Here is a 24,233-nt window from a genome sequence, read left to right as displayed (position 1 = left end):
GGGGAGTGTAGGAGAGGAGAGAGAGGGGGAGGGGACGCACATGCGCTGGGGGGTTGTGGCACGCGGCCGCCGCTCCATAGAGTATTTCTAGACGAGAGAAAGGGGGGAGCGTAGGAGAGGAGCGAGAGGTGGAGGGGACACGCATGCGCTGTGGGGGTGTGGGACGCGGGACGGGGGTTTTAAATGCTTTAAATGGTTGATGTTTTAAATGCGAAGCATTTAAAACATCAGGAGCCGAGATGTGTTTTCTTCGCGTTTACTCCATGTCTTCAGATGCGGCATGTGAGTGCCTAGAGTAGCGGAATCAACTAACGCAAACACGTCGATCAGGTCGACCATGTTCGGACTGAAATGTATAGCCCAAGCAAGCATTCTATAACCATCGATATCTTGTGGAGCAAATGTCAGGGGGCGAAAGTCAGCAACTTGAAACTAATTCTCATTTGAAATTCGTGCGTCACATGCATTTTTGAATCATGACGCTCTTAGAGACAAGAACCAATCCAAATTCAGCACGAATTCGAGCTGTATCACTGGCTATATATCACTTCATATTTATAGGTGTTCATTGCTTACGCCGTCTACTCAGTGCCCGTCAAGCAGGCTGTCACCGCGTTATTTTGTTCGAAACACTAAGTAGTAAGTACCTTTAGGCAGTATTTAAAACTGTAACTTTTACTTTAAGGTAACATTTACGACAAACACAAAAGAGTTATAGTCACACTAAACGGTGCATTTTACATTAAGTTATGAGCTTTAGTACTCATGCGTAGGGATCTCCAGCATTCATCAGATTCGCGCTTGCGAAAAACATCGTTATTTTCTGCCTCTCTCTAGAAAATACTGTTACGGTCCTCGTAAGTCTATTTTTGCAAGATGTAATGCATGCCACAATGTCAATTACAGTAAGAATGGTGCACCTTTGATTAGGCCGAGACAAGCGTAAATATATATATATTATATATATATATATATATATATATATATTTGCTGTGCGTTATCTCAACCAGCACTCAGTACAAAATGCAAGCAATTGTACAGTAATTCACAGTACTTATAAAACAACGTTTTCTGAAAACTAGGAGCTTTCTTGAAAAAAGATAGCTGTCCTAATTTTCCCGCACCCTTGCACAGGGTACGTCGACATCCCTACCTAAACAGGAATAATTTATTTGTTACGTCCCAGGAGCCTATATCTACATTGAAAAGTAGGACTCGCGAACATATTTTGTAATATCACAGGTAATAACCATCGTAAGAAGCGAGGAAGCGGGAGCTTATTTCATAAAAAATTTACAAATTCGAATTATTTGACGACGAGCATCACGCCTGAGAAGCTTGTACAACCACTTGAACGATTCACTGACCGTTCATTGACTGGTTCATTGAATTAAATATATTTTAACAGTTTTTTGCTATTTCCAAGAGTAGCATTGCGGTCAAAATGGGAATGCTAACATTCCCCTTGATAATTTTTTCTTATATAGTGCGAAGCATATGTTTCTGTTGTGTTTTTTAATGCTTATCGGGCAATTATTTGGAGATTTGGTTCGATTGTATGGCAACATGCATTGCGAAATGCGTAGAGACGCGATCACTGCAACAAAAACGCCAGTATGAGGTCAGTATATTGCACAAGCGCTAATATATATATACTGTATGGTCTATACTCTATATATATATTACTGTATGGTCGGCACCCTTCGCACACCATCGACACAATTCTGCCGGATCGGCCGGATGCATCCGAGTTCGTGCATATTTCTGCCACGGTAAGACATGCAGAAGAGTGCCGCGACCTCGCTCGGGCCTGTACTACCGAAGATCAAGAACGCCAGAGGAGCACTCGCAGTGACGCCACTTTCACGGTAACCTTCGATACGGGAGCGCTCGTGTGGCTCTCAGTCCCTTTCACTGCCCCTGGCCTATCATCAGAACTGGTTCCTAAGTATGAAGGTCCTTATCGTGTCATCGAACGCGCATCTCCTGTGAACTGTGTAATAGAACCAGTAGAGCCATCTTCATACATGCGCCACCGTCGACGAGACATTGTCCATGTCGACTGTCTAAAGCCTTAATACGACGCGCTCATCTTGACGAACTGTTAGGTCGGCGGACGGCTCCGTTATCGCTCCTGGGGGTGATTGTAGCGAAGAAGAGAGACGCTAGTGGGTTCAGCGCTACTGGATCAAAACGCTAGTGGGTCGAGCGCTCTTGATCGGGAGCGACTCTCGTGCTTGGAAGCTCTTACTGCGCTGACCGTTGACGGTGCGCTGCTTCACGCTCTGTCGAATAAACATCTGCAGAATATATATATATATATATATATATATATATATGTGTGTGTGTGTGTGTGTGTGTGTGTGTGTGTGTGTGTGTGTGTGTGTGTGTGTGTGTGTGTGTGTGTGTGTGTGTGTGTGTGTGTGTGTGTGTGTGTGTGTGTGTGTGTGTTGGCGCTTCACTAACCAGGGTAATTATATATATATTGTACCGGAGCACATCGGCACCAGCTCTGTACCAGCCAGTGTGTGGAAGAAGACGTTGACGATCGTGTGGTTCGCGCTAGGTCGGTTTTCAACGATCCGGCTTGTTAAACCGCTTTATCAAGTCTACCTGCAAAATACTCTTGTTGCATTTGGTGGAGGTGCTGGGTCGTCCCCTTCAGCGTCCTGGAACTCCGCAGCCGTACGCTACCATCTGCCTTCACAATGACCGAGGACGCCGGACCCTCGCGAGCTCCTCCCGCTCCCACAGCTCTCGTGTGCTCTGGGGTGCTTCAGTCGTCAGTTGCACTGACGATCACGACGTGGAAGACTGGCTGGCCGATATGAACGTGTTAGTGCACGCAACAAGTGGGATGACCGCGACAAGTTGACTCATGCCATCTTTTATCTTACCATCTTTTATCTTATCTTCATATGCTCGTGGCCAAAAACCCACAGAGCGTTACTGAATTCATTGAACTTTGCCAAAGTTTTGACGAGCTGCGTAAACAGCGCATCTCCACACGTCGCTCTGGAATGCAAACGGCTGACCTTTCAGCTTTGGCTCCCAGCAGCGCTCGTTTTGATTACACCTCGTTGCTGCCTCAAATTCAGCAATACGTACGTGAGGAAGTTGCACGTCAGCTCTCTCTTGTGGCATCGGTCACTGAGCCTCTCCCCCCACTGGACCAGTCGCTTCGTCGGGTTATCCAGACGCAAGTTGCTGAGGCCCTCCCGTCCCCCGCTTCGCCGCCACACGTTACGGCGCCGCTGCAAGTAACGGCGCTAACTTATGCTGAGGCCCTTACACGATCTCATGCCCAACCGACGCCAGTCCCATCCAGCCTAGCCACCAACTTCTACACTCCGCCAAGTCCGGTACGGCCGGTTTACGTACCGTTCTCGCGTCCGAGACTACCTCTAAACCCCTGGTGCACTCCGGACAACCGGCCAGTGTGCTACGCTTGCGGTATTCCGGGACATGTCGCGCACTTCTGTCGCCGCCGCGGACTCTATTTTCGCGATGGCGCTCCCAACCTTAGCCATGTCCCTCAGCAAGCTACACACCGTCTTACATCTGACGCCACGGACTCGTATTCACGTAGCCCCGCCTTCAGTTCACGCCGACCTCCTTCTCCCCGCCGCCGCTCCCTTTCACCAATGCTTCGCCGTTCCAACCACGACCAGGAGGAAAACTAACAGCCGCAGTTCCTGAGGCAAGAACTGCGCCGTCGTCGAAATTTGCAAGGCCTCTTCTTTCGCTGCCTAACGAGATTGTAGTGTTTATAGACGGTGTCGCGACGAACGCTCTTGTCGACACAGGAGCAGCTGTTTGTGTGATTAGTGAGATTCTCTGCCGCAAACTGAACAAAGTGACGACTCCGCTTTTTGATATTTCGCTACGCACAGCAAGCTCGCAGCACGTCAAGCCTTCGGCCACCTGCACCGCTCGTGTTTTAATTCAAGATGCGCTCTACATTGTCGAATTTGTCGTCCTTTCTCATGCATCGCACGCCGTTATCCTGGGCTGGGACTTCCTTTCCGCGCATCATGCAGTGGTCGACTGCGCACGTGCACAACTCGCCTTGTCTCCGTTCTGTGCCGCAACCGACGATGACCCTCGCCCGTCTGCTAAAGTGGCTGTCGCTGCTGACGTCATCATCCCTGCCTTCTCTGTCGCCTTAGTGTCCGTCACCTGTGACGCTGTCCCCGATTCCACTGCACTTTTTGTACCGTCTGAGGAATGTGCGCGTCGCCGGAACGTTGTCCTACCGTTCGCAGTCGTCTCCCTTGATGATGATTTCAGTGCAGTTTACGCGTGTAATCCGTTTCCCTGCCCTTCAATCCAAATCGGCGCAGAAGGACCCAGGCTACAGCCTGCGCGTCGTTGTCGCCGGCCAACAAATCCCAGAGAAAACCACCATCCGTATATTGGGTATGTGGATCCAGTCAAACCGCCATGTGAATCACACCCTCACTATCCTCCGCACTACCACGCTGCAGGTTGCCCGAATGATATCCCGGGTCGCCACTCGTCACCATGGTATGCGCGAAGAGGACACTCTGAAACTCATACGCAACCTCGTGGTTAGTAGGATAACATACAGTTTGCCCTATCAACGACTTACCAAAGGCGAACAGGACCAAGTGGAAGCCATGCTCCGGAAGGCCTATAAGGCGGCACTCAAGCTACCCCAGGGCACTCCCACGAGCAAGCTCCTCGCACTGGGTCTGCACAACACCTATGCAGAACTTTGCGAAGCGCAGCTCGCCACGCAGCTGAAGCGACTTGCACAAACACCAACAGGCTGCGCATTACTCCGACGCCTCGGTTATACCGGCCAGCTCCATGAAGCAGCTCGCCGCAAGCCCATTCCAGACCACCTTCGCACCACCTATAAGGTCGCCCCAATCCCCCGTAATATGGACCCCCGACTACATCAGGGACGGCGGGAAGCCAGAGTGGAAGCTCTCGAACGAGAGTACGGGCACAAGAACACCACATACTATGTTGACGCTGCCAACTACGACCGCACGAACACCAAGGCAGTAACCACAGTTCTCGACAACACACTCCAAGAACTGACCAGCGCCTCCATACGATGCCACAACATCACCGAAGCCGAAGAAACAGCTATTGCGCTCGCTCTTGCCCATGGCTACAGACATAGACGATCGCTCACAGTTCTGACAGACTCCCAAGCGGCTTGCCGTAACTATCTACAAGGGCGCATCAGCCAGCCTGCCCTCGGTATCATCCTAAGCGCGACAGACACTGGCGAGCATCTCAGTACACACACACACCCAATACGGCATCGGATAATATGGACCCCGGGTCACATGGGGCTGGAGGGAAACCAGGCGGCGGATAGGGTAGCTCGAGGGTACACGAGCCGAGCACCCCCCAAATGCTCCCCTGAGGAACCCGTTCCCGTCCCGTGCGACTACTCGGCCATTCTAAACCACTATAGAGGACTTAGGAAAACCTATTCCCCACCACACCGAACACTAAATAAAGAGGAATCGGTCAGTTGGAGACAAATCCAAACTGGCATGTATCCCAATTTGCATATCCTCAGTAAAATACATCCTACGGCATACCCTTCTCGCTGCCCATGGTGCTCAGATAAAGCAACCTTATATCATGTCACGTGGGCATGTCAGGCTATCACTGCCGTACCCCCCATACAACACCCCACAGCGGAGCGATGGGAAGAGCTGCTGGCCAGCGAGAGCCTGGACGATCAGCTAAGTCTGATTGACCGGGCCCGCAGAACGGCAGCCGCAAGCGGAGCCCTGGACTGAGGGCCCCCCACCGCAAGCCAAGAACCTCCGACCAGCCGGAGTCTCTTCGCAGCAATTTTAAGGACAATAAATAAGTTTTAACCACCACCACCACCTGCCCTTCAACTCTATTACATGGCGAAACTGTTGGGCGTCTCGACACTTTTGATGCCATCTTTCCGTTTGATGCGCCTTGCGATACGACACCACTGCCTATCGATGCCGTCACTTCTGCCGCCGCTCCCGCCTCACCAGACCACGACGTCTTGTTGCGCAGCGTCGATAACGCGCTCCCGCAAGCTCAGCGCAATCAGCTCATTCAACTCCTTGACCGTTTTCGGACCTCTTTCGACCTCGGCCAACCTTGTTTGGGGCGCACGTCAGCGGTTGTTCACCATATTGCGTCAGCGTCCCTACCGAGAGTCACAAACCGAACGCAGCGTCATCAGTGAACAAGTCGATGACATGCTGCAACGCGCCGTGATCCAGCAGTCACACAGTCCTTGGGCTTCTCCGGTCGTACTGGTGCGGTAAAAGGACGGCTCAATCAGATTTTGCGTGGATTACCGCCGACTAAACAAGATCACACGTAAGGATGTTCATCCTCTACCACGAATAGACGATGCTCTCGATTGTCTACAAGGTGCCGAATTTTTTTCTTCCCTGGATCTTCGCTCTGGATACTGGCAAGTGCCGATGGCTGCAGCGGACCGTCCAAAAACGGCTTTTGTGACCCCTGACGGGTTATACGAATTTAATGGGATGCCCTTCGGCCTGTGTAACGCGCCAGCGACTTTCGAGAGGATGATGGATTCTATCCTCCGGGGACTTAAGTGGCGTACCTGTCTTTGCTACTTAGACGACATAGTTGTCTTTTCTCCCAATTTTGCATCTCATCTCGATCGCCTCGAGCAAGTTCTTGAGTGTCTCATGGCCGCTGGTTTGCAATTAAACTTGAAGAAATGCCATTTTGGTGCCAGACAGCTTACGATTCTAGGCCACGTCGTTTAACAAGAGGGAATCCTACCAGACCCCGCCAAACTGCGAGCCGTTGCCGAGTTTCCCAAGCCAGCCACGCTTAAAGAGCTCCGTAGCTTCATCGGCTTGTGCTCTTATTTTCGGCGTTTCATCCGTAATTTCGCCTCTATTATCGCCCCCTTGACTCAGCTACTTGCCAGCAGCGCTGACCTCTCGGCATGGAATCCAGATTGCGACGAGTCATTTACGACGCTCTGCCGGCTCCTTACGGGACTCCAGTACTGCGCCACTTCGATCCCAATGCGCCTACTGAAATTCACACGGACGCTAGCGGTGTCGGTCTTGGTGCCATCCTCGCCCAACGCGAAGACGGCTATGACGAGTATGTCGTTGCATATATGCCAGCCGTAGCCTAACAAAGGCAGAGTCGAACTATTCTCTAACGGAAAAGGAATGTTTGGCAATTATTTGGGCAATCAGCAAATTCCGTACATACCTTTACGGACGCCAATTTGACGTTGTGACTGACCACCATGCTTTATGCTGGTTGTCATCTATGAAAGACCCCACTGGCCGCCTCGCTCGTTGGGCTTTACGCCTTCAAGAGTATGACATACGTGTCATTTATCGCTCGGGACGCAAACATTCAGACGCCGATGCCCTATCCCGTTCTCCGCTGACGTCTGACCTACTTTGTTTACTAACTTCCACCTGCGATTCGTCGTCCCTCAGCATCACCGACATGCCGGCCGAGCAACGCAAGGATCCCTGGATCGCTTCTCTGCTTGACGTTCTCTCTCACCGTTCGCTTGAATCTGTTTCACGCACCATTCGTCGTCAAGCGCATCACTTTGTCGTTCGTGGAGGCTTGTTGTACCGCCACAATTACCTAACCGATGGCCGCAGGTGGCTGCTTGTTATCTCCCGTCATCTGCGCTCGGACATATGCACCGCCTTCCACGATGATCCTCAATGCGGCCACGCTGGCGTATTCAAGACTTACTCCCGCGTACGCCTGCGGTACTACTGGCGCGGCACGTATCGATACATTCGCCAGTACGTGCGATCATGCCTTTCGTGCCAACGCCACAAGACTCCCCCTCATAGCACCGCTGGTCCTCTACAACCTTTACAGTGCCCTACAAGACCATTTCACCGTGTTGGCATTGATCTTACGGTCCCCTCCCCAACACTCCTGCGGGCAACCGGTGGATCATTGTCGACGTCGACCATCTCACACGGTACGCTGAAACATCTGCGCTGCCAGCTGCCACCGCGATAGACGTCGCTCGCTTCCTTCTTCGTCGCCTCATTTTGCGACACGGTGCGCCCCGTGAATTATTAAGTGATCGTGGCCGCGTCTTTCTCTCAAACGCTATCGAGGCACTGCTCCAAGAATGCCGCATTGTTCACAGCACCACCTCTGCGTACCATCCGCAAACAAACGGAATGACGGAGCGTTTCAACCGCACCCTTGGAGATATGCCTGCGATGTACGTGTCCGATGATCACTCCAATTGGGACCGGGTGCTCCCTTTCGTCACGTACGCCTATAACTCTGCGCCACAAGCTACCACCGGCTTCTCTCCTTTTTTTCTCCTATATGGACGTGAACCATCCTGTTCCATGGACACCATTCTCCCCTACCGACCCGATGTCTCTGAAGCCTCGTCCGTTTCCGAAGCGGCTGCTTATGCTGAAGAGTGTCGTCAACTGGCTCGCTCATTTACCGCGCAAGACCAATGTCGCCAAAAATCTCGCCATGACGAATCCGCATCTAGCGCCCACTATTCCCCGGGAATGCTAGTTTGGCTCTGGGTCCCGTCCACTACTCCCGGCCTTTCGACCAAGCTTCTCTCGAATTACCACGGTCCCTACCGAGTAGTCGAGCAAACATCTCCGGTCAACTACAGCATCGAGCCGCTCGAGCCATCTTCCGACCACCGCTGCCGAGGGCGTGAAACAGTTCACGTCACTCGGATGAAACCGTGCTAAGACCCTCCTGTGCTGTCAATCCCCTCAGTCGCCAGGTTGGCTCCTTTCTGCGTGGGGAGTGATTGTACCGGAGCACATCGGCACCAGCTCTGTGCCAGCCAGTGTGTGGAAGAAGACGTTGACGATCGTGTGGTTCGCGCTAGGTCGGTTTTCAACGATCCGGCTTGTTAAACCGCTTTATCAAGTATACCTGCAAAATACTCTTGTTGCAATATATATACATATATAAACGAGCGAAGAAGGGAAGCCGAGGGGCTCGATTTTTGTAAAGCATGACCACGTAAAGCCCACAGAAAATGAAGCCAGAAAGCATCAGGGAAATTAGCTATGGTTGAAATTTAAATCAAGAAAATAATACAGAAAACGGTAATGAAGTTGGTCGAAAAGATAACTTGCCCACAGTAGGAGCCGAACCCACAACCTCCGCATTATGCGTGTGTTGCACTACCAATTGTGCTATGACGACGGCTAGCTAATGGTTCCCTAACCAGGGTAGTTACGTTTACTTGATGTAGTCCTGGAATTGTTTGCCAGCGAAACTCAGAGCCATGGTGGCCCAATGCCGAACACTTATTGTTAGCACGAAGGCGTCACGTAACACGTGAACTTAGGAGAGCAGGCACGTGGCTAAAAAATCCTCGTATGCTTCCTCATTACATAAAGCTGCGATATTCGAGACCTTCGCAATATATATATATATATATATATATATATATATATATATATTCTTCTGCTGCAGCAGAAGAATTCTATACTGACCTGTACAGTAGCCAAAACAGCCAAGCTTCTTCCATTCGAAATAGTGATGAACCGGATACAGAAGCTCCTTCTATAACTAGCGATGAAGTTAGAAGGGCCTTGAAAGACATGACCAGGGGAAAAGCGCCTGGAGAAGATGGAATAACAGTAGATTTAATCAAAGATGGGGGAGATATCATGCTTGAAAAGCTTGCGGCCCTTTATACGCAATGCCTCACAACTTCAAGTGTACCAGAGAGCTGGAAGAACGCCAACATTATACTTATCCATAAGAAGGGAGACGTTAAAGAATTGAAGAATTACAGACCCATTAGCTTGCTTTCAGTATTGTATAAAATATTCACCAAGATAATTTCCAATGAATGAGGACCCCACTTCACTTGACTCAACCAAGAGAACAGGCTGGCTTCAGGAAGGGATATTCTGCGATGGACCATATCCATGCCATCAATCAGGTAATCGAGAAATCTGCGGAGTACAATCAACCTCTCTATATGGCTTTCATAGATTATGAAAAGGCATTCGATTCAGTAGAGATATCAGCAGTCATAGAGGCATTGCGTAATCAAGGAGTGGAGGAGGCATACGTGAATATCTTGGCAAATATCTACAAGGATTCCACAGCTACCTTGGTTCTCCACAAGAAAAGTAGAAAGATACCTATCAAGAAAGGGGTCAGGCAAGGAGACACAATCTCTCCAATGCTATTCACTGCATGCTTAGAAGAAGTATTCAAGCTCTTAGAATGGGAAGGATTAGGAGTGAGGATCGATGGCGAATATCTCAGCAACCTTCGGTTTGCAGATGACATTGTCCTATTGAGCAACAATGGAGAGGAATTACAACAAATGATTGAGGACCTTCATCGAGAAAGTGCAAGAATTGGGTTGAAGATGAATATGCAGAAGACAAAGATAATGTTCAATAGCCTGGCAAGGGAACAAGAATTCAGGATCGCCAGTCAGCCTCTAGAATCTGTAAAGGAATATGTTTATCTAGGTCAATTACTCACAGGGGACCCTGATCATGAGAAAGAAATTTACAGAAGAATAAAATTAGGTTGGAGTGCATACGGCAGGCATTGCCAAATCCTGACTGGGAGCTTACCACTGTCGTTGAAACGAAAAGTGTACAATCATTGCATTCTACCGGTGCTAACATACGGGGCAGAAACTTGGAGGTTAACAAAGAAGCTCGAGAACAAGTTAAGGACCGCACAAAGAGCAATGGAACGAAAAATCTTAGGAGTAACGTTAAGAGACAGGAAGAGAGCGGTGTGGATCAGAGAACAAACGGGGGTAGACGATATTCTACTTGACATTAAGCGGAAGAAATGGAGCTGGGCAGGCCATGTAATGCGTAGGATGGATAACCGGTGGACCATTAGGGTTACAGAATGGATACCAAGAGAAGGGAAGCGCAGTCGAGGACGGCAGAAAGTCAGGTGGGATGATGAGGTTAGGAAATTTGCCGGCGCAAGTTGGAATACGCTAGTGCAAGAGAGGGGTAATTGGAGATCGCAGGGAGAGGCCTTCGTCCTGCAGTGGACATAAATATAGGCTGATGATGACGATGATGATGATATATATATATTACACGTGTGGGCAATTATTTCATTATATATATATATATATATATATATATATAATGAAATAATTGCCCACACGTGTAACACCAACAAAAATAACTATTATTTTACTTACGTTCCTGCTGGTGGTGCGGCCTTCATCGAAGTGAATGAGAATGCACAAGGCGTTCGTTCCCAAAGTGTCGCAAAGTCACGTGGACAGGACATGTGGCTTCAAACAAAATGTAAGGAAAACTATAATAATAAGCAACTACAGCACACCCTTTTTTATATATATAAACGAGGGTCTAACACATAACACATGGCAAAAGCACAACACGTGGATGGCTGCGATGGTCACGGACGAGTAGGCGTTGTTCTCACCATCGAAGAAGCGGGAAAAAATAACTTTTCTACGGTGCCGGAAGGGGAAATGAGGGGAAAGACATGAGGGTGGCTGTGATGAGCCGCCCCTAAGGCGGCGCGTTCCCCAGTCTCGAGGGATCACCATCGTGATCCTCGGAGACGACACAAGGAGACGACACTCTATCACAGACATGCCGTGCGAAGGGCGCATGCGGCACAATAGCGGCTCCAGAGTGAAAAAGAGAGAGGATATGCGGACGTGACAGCCGGAGCAAGACCGGTTTACATGCGTCGCGGTTAGACTACATGGGATTTACTTGCGCCTATAACCACATTGCTCTAATCAGAAGACAAGCACGTGAGTTTTCCTGGGGTTTCATTAATACCTGAGGCGGTAGTATTAAACTTATAGATAAGAAAGGACTCGCGAACTTCCTGTTCGTGGCGCGACTGCAAGCCTGATTACAATGTTGTCCCTTATATATATATATATATATATAGTCTGCCGAATATTTTTTTGCGTATCTTTTATACCAACCCCCGTAACGCGCGCGTGCAAAACCGAAACCGGAAGTGTGGTTCAGGTATTGAATATATATATATATATATATATATATATATACATATTGTATTAGGTGTGTGAAATACGGGGGTTGGTAGAAAAGATATACAAGAAACATTCGGCAGAACCCATCTCACGACGACCGTTGGCGGTTATGCGTTCGCATTGGATCAATATAGCGACACGACGTATTGCCGGCATCCAAACGAGGCATGTATGAGACGTGTACTAAAGCAGAAACTCCTCTTTCGCGCTTCCCTAAGAACACTCTGCGCCATCTAGCGCCGCCACCGCGAAGTCTGCGTGTGGCCTCCGAAATGCACGGCGCCTGAGGAACGCGTCATGTAGCTGCCGGGCTCCTTTGTCACGCTTATTTCTAGACACGCGGCGTCATCTAGTGACACTGCCACGAAGTCGGCCTGTGGCTTCCAAAACAAGAAGCGTGGCGGGCCGGTGCCTGTGTACGCTGAGTTTTGTTCCCTCGCTTGCGCATACAGAGTGGCACATACTTACTAATCCAAGTTGGCGAGAGGTTCACTCAAGAGCAGAACGTAACCTAGTGCATTCACGGTGCAGCTTGCTAAATTAAGCGTTGGCGTAATATTCGTTCATTGAAAAGTGCCGCATACGCAGTGCATTTGTGCCGCAGCCCAGTGCTGCGTCGGTGAGATGGTGAGATTCTTACGGTGAGATGCGTTTATTAATAAAATGGTGAGTATGAGAGGCCTAGAACCAACTAGATCACAGTCCGAACTCACGTCGTCTTCCTTCACTTGAAAGCGTCCCCTGTATCGTAGCAATTCCCCCTTTGCAGACGATGCCCACCAGCCTAGTCAGTTGGAGTTCCGGTGGTGAAAACGTTTAAGACTGGTGACACGGACGTTGTTCTTGCATGAGCGGCGGCCAGTAGGCATGATTCGACATATAATTTGCGTGGCATCACTTAGACGTGCCATAACGACAAAGGGGCCGGTGTAATGGGCGAGGAACTTTTGATATAGGCCGCGCTTCCGAATTTGCGTCCATAGCCACACCAAATCGCCTTTCTCGTGCGATACGCGCTTCTGGCGCTCATTATAACGGGTTTTAGGGCGTATTTGGGAGGTTAAAGTACGAAGGCGGGCGATGCGCCGGGCCTTGCGCGCCAAAGTGTTTCGGCCAGAGAAGTTGCGGCGGTTTCGGGGAAAGGAAGAATAGAATCGAGAGCTGTACGAGGTTGGCGGACGTATAGGAGATAAGATGGGCTGCATCCGGCGGTCTCGTGTTTTGAGGTATTGTAGGCGAAAGTTAGGAAAGGCAACACAGTGTCCCATGTTTTTTGAGTGGAATCAACATACATCGCCAGCATGTTGATGAGATTTCTGTTGGTCCGTTCAGTTAAACCGCTTGTCTGCGGGTGGTACGGATTGGCGCGACAAAAATGAGACGTAGAAAGACGGGGGAGCTCTTCAACCACATCGGCAACAAATTGGCGGCCACGATCACTGATAATAACACGAGGGGATCCATGGCGTAATATTGACGCGAGATAGACTGGCACCTGTGACCGCTGGCCACTGGAACGCGGACACCGTTTTTCCAAAAGAACACCGTTTTGCCAGGAGCTCGAATGTTAACTTCGTGACAATATGGCGAATGACAGCATGAAGTGTGAAACTTCAGTGGCCATTGCTGCACGAATCGCCGTACTTTCTGCATAGCGTGTGAGGTGATCGACTCATACTATAATCCACCGGTTGGCTGTCGTTGATCGCGGCAAAGGGCCGAGCAGGTCAACACCAACTTCCTCAAACGGTGAAGCAGGGGCCGCGATGGGATGAAGAAGTCCTGGAGGGTCGCTAGTGGACTCTTGTAGCGTTGACACCGTTCACAGCTCGCAACATACGCTGCTACACTTTCGCGAATCTTCGGCCAGATGAAGCGTTCTTGTGTGCGCTGAAACGTCCAGGAAAATCCCATATCTCCAGATGTAGGGTCATCGTGCATTGCTTGTAGCACATCACGTCGCAAACTTGTCGGCACGACTAGAAGCACACGGGCGCCCTTGCCAGAATAATTCTGCTTGTAAAGAATGTCGTCTTTTACAACGAAACGGCGTTGACCATTAGTTTCGGAGAGAAATAGAGGAGCCGGACTGCTGTCACTGCGTTGCTCCGAGGGAAAGGTAGTAAGGTCGGGAAATACAGGGTCAAAAACTGCTAGATGTTCTTCGAAATTGTCTGCGTCACACTCGGTTGTGGGAAGGGAAAGCCTTGATAGACAATCAGTGTCAGCATGACGACAGCCCCTCTTGTGACACACTTCAAATTTCCACCACCGGAATACTAGGCAGTGCGGCCGATGGGGGTGAGGTCGCTCGATACCGTTCGCTGCCAACCGACATTCCTCCGCCAGTTTTCATGTTGAAAAACAAAGTTCACGTACTTGTTGATGATATACCTACAATGGCTCTTGTGGATACTGGGGCAACAATTTCCCTGATGAGCTTAAATTTTAAAGCCCTACTGGGACAAAAAGTGATGTTTTCATGGAACAACATTTCCACCTTTCGTAGTGTTAGTGGTGAGACGTTGTGCCCGATCGGTGTTTGTATTGCAGATGTGTGTTTGTGTGGCAAAGTATTTACCACTGAATTCGCCGTTATTCCTCGATCCACGCATGATGTTATTTTAGGCATCGATTTCTTGTAGGAGTGTGGTGCAACCGTTGACTGTCGAAGTGGGGAGCTTTCGGTACAACGCGAGGTTATAACAGGACTCACGGAGAACTCGCCGCGTGAAGAAGGTGCATTTTGTGTTTCGGAGGACATCGTCATTCCCCCACTATGCGCTGTATGCGTTCCGGTCATTTGCTCTGGCGCCAACCCCGCCACATTTGATGCCACAACGGAGCCGCTTCATTCGGCCTGTGTAAAGAAGAACGTTTTGGTTCCGCATTGTTTAGTGTCGGTAGTTGAAGGACACTCTGGATTATGGGCAATGAACTATGTGGCCCAGCCCATACTTCTCCCTTCTGGCATGAAGCTCAGTCTCTTCAAAGAAGAGACAGTGGCGTTACTGGCTGTACTCGGAGCTGCAGACGAGTCCCTCCATCCCTGCCCATTGGACTCGAAGCTACTTCAGATGGTGAGCAAGTCGCTCAGCACGAGTGAGCGCTACACGTTATTTGATGTTCTATCCAAGCACTCGCAAGTGTTTGACTTTTCGCAGACTGACATGGCGTCCCAAATTCCGACATCTCGAATACGCCATCGTATAAATACCGGATCAGCGCACCCTATACGACAGAAGCCGTACAGAGTATCCCCGACTGAGCGCAAGATAATTGGCGAGGAAGATCAGGAAATGCCGCACAAGGGGATAATTCAGGAGTCCGCGAGTCCCTGGGCTGCACCTGTCATCCTCGTTAAAAAGAAAGACGGCAGTTGGCGATTCTGTGTTGATTATCGGCGGCTAAACAATGTTACCAAGAAAGATGTCTACCCACTTCCGCATATAGATGATGCCTTAGACTGCCTTCATCCGGCTTCTTACTTTTCTTCTGTAGACTTGAGATCCGGCTACTGGCAAATCCCGATGCATGCCGAGGATAAGAAAAGACAACACCCGATGGCCTTTTTGAATTCAATGTCATGCATTTGGCTTGTGCAACGCCCCCGCCACCTTCGAACGATTCATGGATACTATTCTGCGAGGTCTAAAGTGGGAGATATGCATGTGCTACCTCGACGATGTTATTATTGTTGGACGCGCATTTCACGAGCACAACACGCGTCTTGGTATTGTACTCACCTGCATACAGAAGGCTTGTCTTGTGCTCAACTCTAAAAAGTGTCATTTTGGTGAGCGCCAAGCCTTGGTGTTGGGACATCTTGTAGACAAAGACGGCGTCAGGCCTGACCCTGTGAAGACAGAGGCTGTTGATCGAAACATTTGAACCACCTCAGTCTGTCAAACAACTTCGCAGCTTTTTAGGGCTCTGCTCCTATTTTCGGCGGTTCATTCCTCGATTTGGTGACGTCGCTTATCCCTTGACCAGCCTCCTGCACAAGAACGCCGCTTTCGAGTGGACGCCTGATTGTTCTGCTTCCTTTCGACAGCTGAAGTTTCTGCTGACGTCGCGACCGATCCTCCGACTCTTCAATCCTTCCGCGCCCACGGAAGTCCACGCAGATGCGAGTGGTGTAGGTCTTGGTGCTGTTCTGATTCAGCGCGTGGATGACAAAGAACACGTCATCGCCTACGCAAGTCGGTCATTAAGCAAACGCGAGCATAACTACACGGTGACTGAGCAGGAATGTCTTGCTGTCATTTTTGCGGTGCAGCGATTTCGGTCGTACCTGTATGGGCGTCACTTTACGATCGTCACAGACCATCATTCCTTGTGCTGGCTCGTGAATCTTCGCGATCCATCTGGACGCCTTGCACGATGGGCCCTGCGTCTGCAAGAGTACAGCTTCACTGTATCCTACAAGAGCGGCCGACGACATGCTGATGCCGATTGCCTTTCCCGGATGCCTCTTAGTACAACAGAATGCGACGCCGACAGTTTCGACCACCTCATCGCATCCGTACACCGCGATTTCCCAGATGCCACAACCTTCGCAAGAGAGCAACGTGATGACCCGAGTTTAGAGCCACTTTTCTCTGCAGCGAAAGAGTCGACATCATGTAGTTTTTGTGTTCGGGATGGACTGTTGTATAAGAAGAATTTTTCCGCGATAGGTGCACGGTTTCTTCTGGTGGTGCCAGAAGCCCTCCGCTCTTCTGTTTTGCGTGTCGTGCACGATGATCCAACTTCAGGTCATTTAGGTTCCACGCGGACACTCCATCGTGCCAAAGAAAGCTTTTACTGGCCTCAAATGCGCAAGACCACGGAGACATACGTAGCCACTTGCGCCGAGTGTCAAAGTCACAAGAGACCTACCTACTGCAGCTCCAGCCGGTTTTTTACAGCCTGTGGTGCCACCCAGTTCCCCCTTTGAGCAAGTAGGCATCGATCTCATAGGACCGTTCCCACGTTCTTCCACAGGCAACCGCTGGATCATAGTATGTGCCGACTACCTGACTCGGTTCTGCCAGACGGCAGCACTACCCTCTGCAACTGCAGGCGAAGTTTCACAGTTTATGCTGCATGGCATTATACTTCGGCATGGTCCCCCTCGAGTGATCATTAGCGACCGTGGCCGTCAGTTCACAGCTGATGTTGTTGAAGAACTTCTACGTTTGTGCGACTCCAACCTGCGACACTCAACGCCTTATCACCCGCAAACTAATGGGCTGACAGAGCGCACGAACATAACACTTGTGAACATGATTTCCATGTACGTAAGCTCGAACCACAAGAACTGGGACGAAGTATTGCTGTTTGTCACATACGCATAGTACACCGCGTAACATGAGACCACTGGATACAGTCCGTTTTTCCTGCTTTACGCTCGTCCGCCGAGGTACACTTTGGACACTATATTCCCATTTGGCAGTCACGACGACGCTTGTATCGCGGAAACTCTCTGCAGAACGGAGGAGGCTCGGCGCATCGCTCGATTACGTACTCTAGCGTCGCAAAAGCAGTACAAATCCCGATACGATAGTCGACATCGGCAAGTCACTTACGAACCGGGTGACTTAGTATGGCTATGGACTCCCGTGCGTAAACGCGGTCTATGTCAAAAACTGCTCGCTGACTATGTTGGACCGTTTATTGTGCTTGAGCGTCTCAGCGAGGTGAATTATAGAATTGCGCGCCTCACTTCCAGTGGGAGACGGTCATCCAAGACCGACATCACGCATGTAGCCCGCCTGAAGCCGTTTATTCAATGAAGGCCCCACTGACTACTCGCCCGGAGGGCTTCGTCTGCGAGAGGAGCCATGTTACAGTGCGTCAAAGGTAGTGGAGCGGCAGCATCAGCAGCAACAATAACATTAGGAGAGCAGCGAGGAAGAGAAGGACGACGTGTAGTATCGGCACCCACTTGCCCTACGGCTCTCTGTAATAAACGCCTTCTACACACTCCGTAACAATATTATTGTAATCGTATGGCGCAACGAGCAAGACGGCCGGATGGGTCGCCAACATAAGGAGTGATAGTCGGTGACAGTTGAGGATCGGCGTCCGTGGATATACGGGCGAAACTTGTGGACGGCGAAGACGACCGCGAGGCATTCTTGCTCCGTCACCATGCAGTTGCGCTCATGTTTACTTAAACAACGGCTGGCATCATCATCATCATCATTATCATCATCATCATCATCATCATCATCATCATCATCATCATCATCAGCCTATATTTTATGTCCACTGCAGCACGAAGGCCTCTCCCTGCGATCTCCAATTACCCCTGTCTTGCGCTAGCGTATTCCAACTTGCGCCTGATAATTTCCTAACTTCATCATCCCATCTGGTTTTTTGCCGACCTCGACTGCGCTTCCCTTCTCTTGGTATCCATTCTGTAACCCTAATGGTCCAGCGGTTATCCATCCTACGCATTACATGGCCTGCCCAGCTCCATTTCTTCCGCTTAATGTCAACTAGAATATCGGCTATCCCCGTTTGTTCTCTGATCCACACGGCTCTCTTCCCGTCTCTTAACGTTAGTCTTAAGATCTTTCGTTCCATCGCTCTTTGTGTGGTCCTAAACTTGTTCTCGAGCTTCTTTGTTAACCTCCAAGTTTCTGCCCCATATGTTAGCACCGGTAGAATGCAATGAGTGTACACTTTTCTTTTCAACGACAGTGGTAAGCTGTCGGCTGGCATAGGCAACCACATGCCGGCTGGCATAGGCAACCACTCCCGTGGTGACTCGCCCGCCTCCATACGAAACTTGACGCCTCCAACTACACGCCGGTGCCGTTCTCCATCTCGTGGTCGCCGTGTCACTTCTCCACCGCCGGGAAACTAGATGGTGCGGCCGATGGACGTGAGGTCGCCGAACATTTGTCACTACACACACGCATACCTCCACCAGAACAAGGTTCAAGTCCTTATAGACCGACTTCCTACGATGACTTTAATAGACACTGGAACAGCTGTTTCGGTTATGATTTTAAATTTTAACTCACGCCTAGGGTGAGGGGGGACACAAAATGATGTTTTGCTGGGACAACTGTGCCACATTTCCTGCAGTGAGTGGGGAGTCACTGTACCCTGCCCGGGTGTGTGTTGTGAGTGTAGGTTTAGGTCACCGAGAGTTCGAGGTAGAATTTGCTGTTCTGACTAGCTCCACGCACGACGTAATCTTGGGTATCGATTTTCTACGAGAGTGCGGCGCCACTGTAGATTGCAGCGCTGGTTAATTTCTGTTATCTGCTTTTACTGAAGCGTCTCCGCGCTGTTAAGCAACCTTCGCTGTGACTCACGATATTTTCTTGCGGCCCCAGTCAATTAAGAGAGTGCCCGTTGATACCCCTGCTGTAGACGATGGAACGTTTGATGTCCTTGTGGAGCCGGTTACCCTCAACTGTGCGAACAGAAATGTGCTCGTGCCACGTTGCGTCCTTTCTATTACCGATGGGCAGTCCTCATTATGGGGGCTGAATTGTTCTAGTGAGCCTGTCGTACTACCTAGTGGAATGCGGCTCGCCCTCTTCGAATGAAACGCGAGCAGTTGTTGCATGGCAGCCTTAAGTGACGAGACAGTAGACCACGTTGCTGTAACTCACCCTACAGAGGCCAAGTTTCTGATTATAGTCAACAAGTCGTTGCCGTTAGAGAAATGCCGAGCCTTGGCCCACGTCTTGGCCAAGCATGCCGTAGTCTTTGATATTGCGCAGAGCGAGGAACAATTTAATGTGCCAGAGTCACTTCCTCCTCACGTGATTGACACGGGATCAGCTCATCCTATGCGGCAGAAACCATACCATGTCTCACCTGCAGAGCGTGAAATCAGTGCTCAATAGGTGGAAGAAATGCTAAAGAGGAAGGTCTTTCAGGAGTCATGCAGCCCGTGGGCTGTACCTGTGATCCTTGTAAGGAAGAAAGATGGTTCTTGGAGATTCTGTGTAGATTAACGACGTCTCAACTCTATCACCAAAAAAAATGTCTACCCGCTTCCCAGGATCGATGACATAATTGATTGCTTGAATTATGCCTCGTATGTCTCCACCGTGGATCTAAGGTCTAGTTATTGACAAATAATTCCCATGCATTCGGATGGCAACAAAAATACGGCCTTTATAACACCAGACGGTGTGTTTGAATTCAATGTAATGCCGTTTGGCTTGTGTATCGCCCCAACCACGTTTGAGCGCTTCATGGAAACTATTCTGGGTCGACTGAAGTGGGACATTTGTGTATTATCTTGATAACGTAATTTTTCCCGTTCATTTCACGAGCACAATCGCCGTCTTGACATCGTTCTTATATCTCTTGGGAGAGCTTCACTAACCTTGAATTCCAAGAAGTGTCACTTCGCCAATCGTTAGACTCTGGTTCCTGGTCATCTTGTCGACAAGCACGGGGTTCGGCCTGACCCTCGAAAAGTCGCTGCAGCTAGCAGCTTCAAACAACCGCAGTCACTACGAGAGTTGTGAAGTTTCTTTTGCTTGTGCCCGTACTTCCGCCTCTTCGTACTTAAGTTTGCTGGCCTGGCTTACCCCTTGACATATCTAGTTAATAACGACGTGCCTTTTCAATGGTCAGCAGAGTGCGAGCCATCGTTTAGGCAGCTCAGTTTTGTGCAATATTCAGGGCCCGTACTTCGCCTCTATGACTCATCTGCAGCCGCCGAAGAACACACCGTATCCTTTGGTATAGGCCTTAGTGAGCACAGTATTTCTCGATCACGACTCGGGTCACGCGCCTCAAGCTCTCGTGCCGTGCCGTGTGCTCTACGTCATCATCGTCTTTCTTCCTCCGCATGGCCCTTACTCATGACACTCCTAGCCTTCCCAGTCTAATAGCTTGAATACTTCTTCTAAGCATGCGGTGAATAGCATTCGAAAGATTGTGTCGCCTTGCCTGACCCCTTTCATGATAGGTAACTTTCTACTTTTCTTCTGGAGAACCAGTGTAGCTACGGAATCTTTGTAGACATCTGCCAAGATATTCACGTATGCCTCCTGTACTCCATGATTACGTAATGCCTCTATGACTGCTGGCATCTCTACTGAATCCCATTCCTTGTCGTAATCTATGAACCCCATATGGAGAGGTTGATTGTACTCCGCATATTTCTCGATTATCTGATTGATGAGATGGATATGATCCATCTTCGAATATTCCTTCCAGAAGCCAGCCTGTTATCATGGTTGAGTGAAGTAAAGTGTTGCGCTAGTTCTGTTCGAAATTATCTTGGTGAATATTTTATACAATAATGAAAGCAAGCTAATACTCCTATAATTATACAATTCTTTACCGTCTCCCTTCTCATGGATTAGTATAATGTTGGCATTTTTCCAGTTCTCTGGTGCACTTGAAGTCGTGAGGTATTGCGTATAAAGGGCCGCAAGATTTTCAAGCACGATGTCTTCCCCATTTTTCATTAAATCTACTGTTATTCCGCCTTCTCCTGCCGCGTTTTCTCGGGTTATGACGTGCAAGGCCCTTCTGACTTCACCGCTAGTTATGGAAAAAGCCTTTGTATCCTGTTCATCACTACTTCGAAAGAAGATAACGTGACAGCTGTGGATACAGTAAAGGTCGGTATAGCTTTATTCCGCTGCTTTTACTATATTGTTACGCCGTGAAGCGTTTATTTAAATCTGCAGGGCACATAAATTGGAACGGTTGGCGTGTTGCAAGCCGGTCCAAAAGCAACCAGCTGAACGTCGTCTTCCTTCTCTACCGATAGTCCCCGCAGTCATTCGCGCTGTTTCTGCCCTCCGTTATGAGAGCTCGTGACATTTCCCCGTTGGCAGATGAAGCCCGCCGGGCAAGTCAGTCAGTCGTTCGTGAATTGCAAGGCTTCAGGCGGGCAACGTGAGTGACTTCGGTTTTGGCCGAGTGTCGTCCAGTGCTCATGAGGCGTGCAATACGATAGTTGACCTCGATGAGGCGTTCAAGTATAACGTAGGGCCCGACATAGTGGGCCAAGAACTTCTGGCACAAGCCACGATTCCGTAAAGGCGTCCAGAGCCACACAGGGTCACCAGGATCGAAATAAACATGTAGGCGACGACCGTCGTAGCGGATCTTTGACCGGTCCTGCGAGGCCAAGGTGCGTAGCTGAGCAATGCGTCGCGCTTCGTCTGCTCGACAGAGGACCTTGGTAATAGAGTCATTGCCATGAGCGAAGTAGGGAAACATGGTGTCAAGTATATAACGAGGCGGACGAGCATAAAGGAGTAAGAACGGTGAGTAACCGGTGGTCTCGTGTCTCGCGGTGTTGAAGGCATAGGTGACAAAAGCTAGGATGCTGTCCCAGTTCTTGTGTGCGGAATCGACATACATCGACAGCATGTTGGCAAGGGTTCGGTTGGTACGTTCGACCAGACCATTGGTTTGTGGATGGTATGGCGTCGAGTGGCGGAAGCTAGATGAGCACAGACGAAGGGCCTCTTCGACAACGTCTGCAGTAAATTGTCTCCCACGATTGCTGATTATAATGCGAGGAGGCCCATGTCGGAGAATAACGGAATATAACAAGAAAATAGAAACTTCTATTGCTGTTGCCGATGTCAGCGCTGCCGTCTCACAATAATGGGTGAGGTGGTCTACACACACAATAACCCAACGATTGCCATTGGAGGATCGCGGGAAGGGGCCCAGAAGATCTATGCCGACTTTTTCAAAAGGGGCGCTGGAAGGCGGAACTGGCTGAAGTCGACCATGCGGTGTGTTTGTAGGTCGTTTGTAACGCTGGCATTCGGTGCAACTGGCGACGTACCGCTCGGAATCGTGACGCATCTTAGGCCAGTAAAAACGTTAGCACGGTAGAGTGTTCGTGTGGATCCCAGATGACCTGAAGTGGGATCGTCGTGCATGGAACATAGCACTTGAACGCGGAAACTCTTGGGCACAACTAAAAGGTAGCGCGCGCTAGTGGTCGAGTAGCTCTTCTTGTACAGGATGCCGTCACGTAGGCGAAAACGGCTATCTTCTAAAGGCTCGTGTGCGGCCGCGAAGAGTGGCTGCAAACTCTTGTCCTTCGGCAGTTCGTATATGAAGGCACCCATAGCAGGAAATTCCGGAGATACAAAAGCGATGTATTGGTCGAAGGTGTCAGCGTCGCATTCAGTCGTCGGCAGTGGCCTCCGAGAGAGACAGTCAGCATCAGCGTGTCGTCGACCGCTCTTGTAGGAAACAACAAAATCGTACTCCTGTAGGCGGAGAGCTTAGCGCGCAAGACGACCAGAAGGGTCCCGCAGATTCACAAGCCAGCACAGTGAATGATGATGCGTGACCACTGTGAAGGGGCGCCCGTAAAGGTATGAACGAAACCGTTGCACCGCGAAGATGACCGCCAAGCACTCTTGCTCGGTAACTGTATAATTGCGCTCGGAGCGACTCAAGGAGCGGCTAGCGTACGAGATCACGTGCTCGCTTTCACCGATGCGCTGAACAAGCACAGCGCCGATGCCAACAACACTCGCATCGGTGTGAACCTCTGTTGGTGCTGAGGGATGGAAGTGGCGAAGAATAGGCTGTGACGTCAGGAGGAACTTTAATTGACGAAACGATGAGTCGCACTCTGTGGTCCACTCAAAAGGAACGCCTTTCTGGAGAAGGCGCGTGAGAGGATGAGCCAGGTCAGCAAATCTGGGAATGAATCGGCGAAAGTAGGAGCATAGGCCTAAAAACCTCCGGAATTGCTTGACACTGTGAGGTTCCCTAAATGCCTCTACAGCCACAGTCTTTTGTGGATCTGGTCGGATGCCTTCTTTATCGACCTGATGTCCCAGCACAATAGCTTGTCGCTTGACACTTCTTGGAATTGAGGACCAGGCCAGCCTTCTCCAAACAGTTCAGCACCAACTCCAGACGCTTGTTATGCTCACTAAATGTTCGGCCGAAGATCACAACGTCGTCCAGGTAGCGCATGCAATTTTCCCATTTCAAGCCACGCAGCATAGTGTCCATGAACCGTTCGAACGTTGCGGGCACGTTGCACAGCCCGAAAGACATGACGTTAAATTCAAACAATCCGTCGGGCGTTACAAATGCAGTTTTTTCCTTATCTTCAATGTGCATAGGAATCTGCCAGTAACCTGACCGCAGATCAACGAAGGAGAAGTACGAGGCCGCATAAAGGCAATCGATCGCGTCGTCTATTCGCGGAAGCGGGTACAAGTCTTTTTTT

General features: G+C 49.9%; 1 protein-coding gene across 3 annotated transcripts in view; it reads left to right on the top strand.

Annotated features, from left to right (window-relative positions):
* Positions 1 to 307: 307 nt before the first annotated feature.
* Positions 308 to 24,233, top strand: part of LOC125944019 (uncharacterized) — a 140,472-nt gene continuing 116,546 nt past the window's right edge. The window contains exon 1 of one of the 3 annotated variants that reach the window (XR_007466066.1): positions 308 to 639. Coding sequence is in view for 1 of the 3 variants with exons in the window: in XM_049663747.1 (XP_049519704.1) it covers positions 11,740 to 11,791 (52 nt within the window). In the remaining 2 variants the exon portion in view is untranslated. Of the gene's footprint in view, positions 640 to 11,731; positions 11,792 to 24,233 lie in introns of those variants that run through there. The other 2 variants (XR_007466065.1, XM_049663747.1) reach the window with 2 other exon arrangements.

Source organism: Dermacentor silvarum, chromosome 3 (genome assembly GCF_013339745.2).
Source record: "Dermacentor silvarum isolate Dsil-2018 chromosome 3, BIME_Dsil_1.4, whole genome shotgun sequence".
Classification (NCBI taxonomy): Eukaryota; Metazoa; Arthropoda; class Arachnida; order Ixodida; family Ixodidae; genus Dermacentor; species Dermacentor silvarum.
This window is presented reverse-complemented; position numbering and strand designations above follow the sequence as displayed.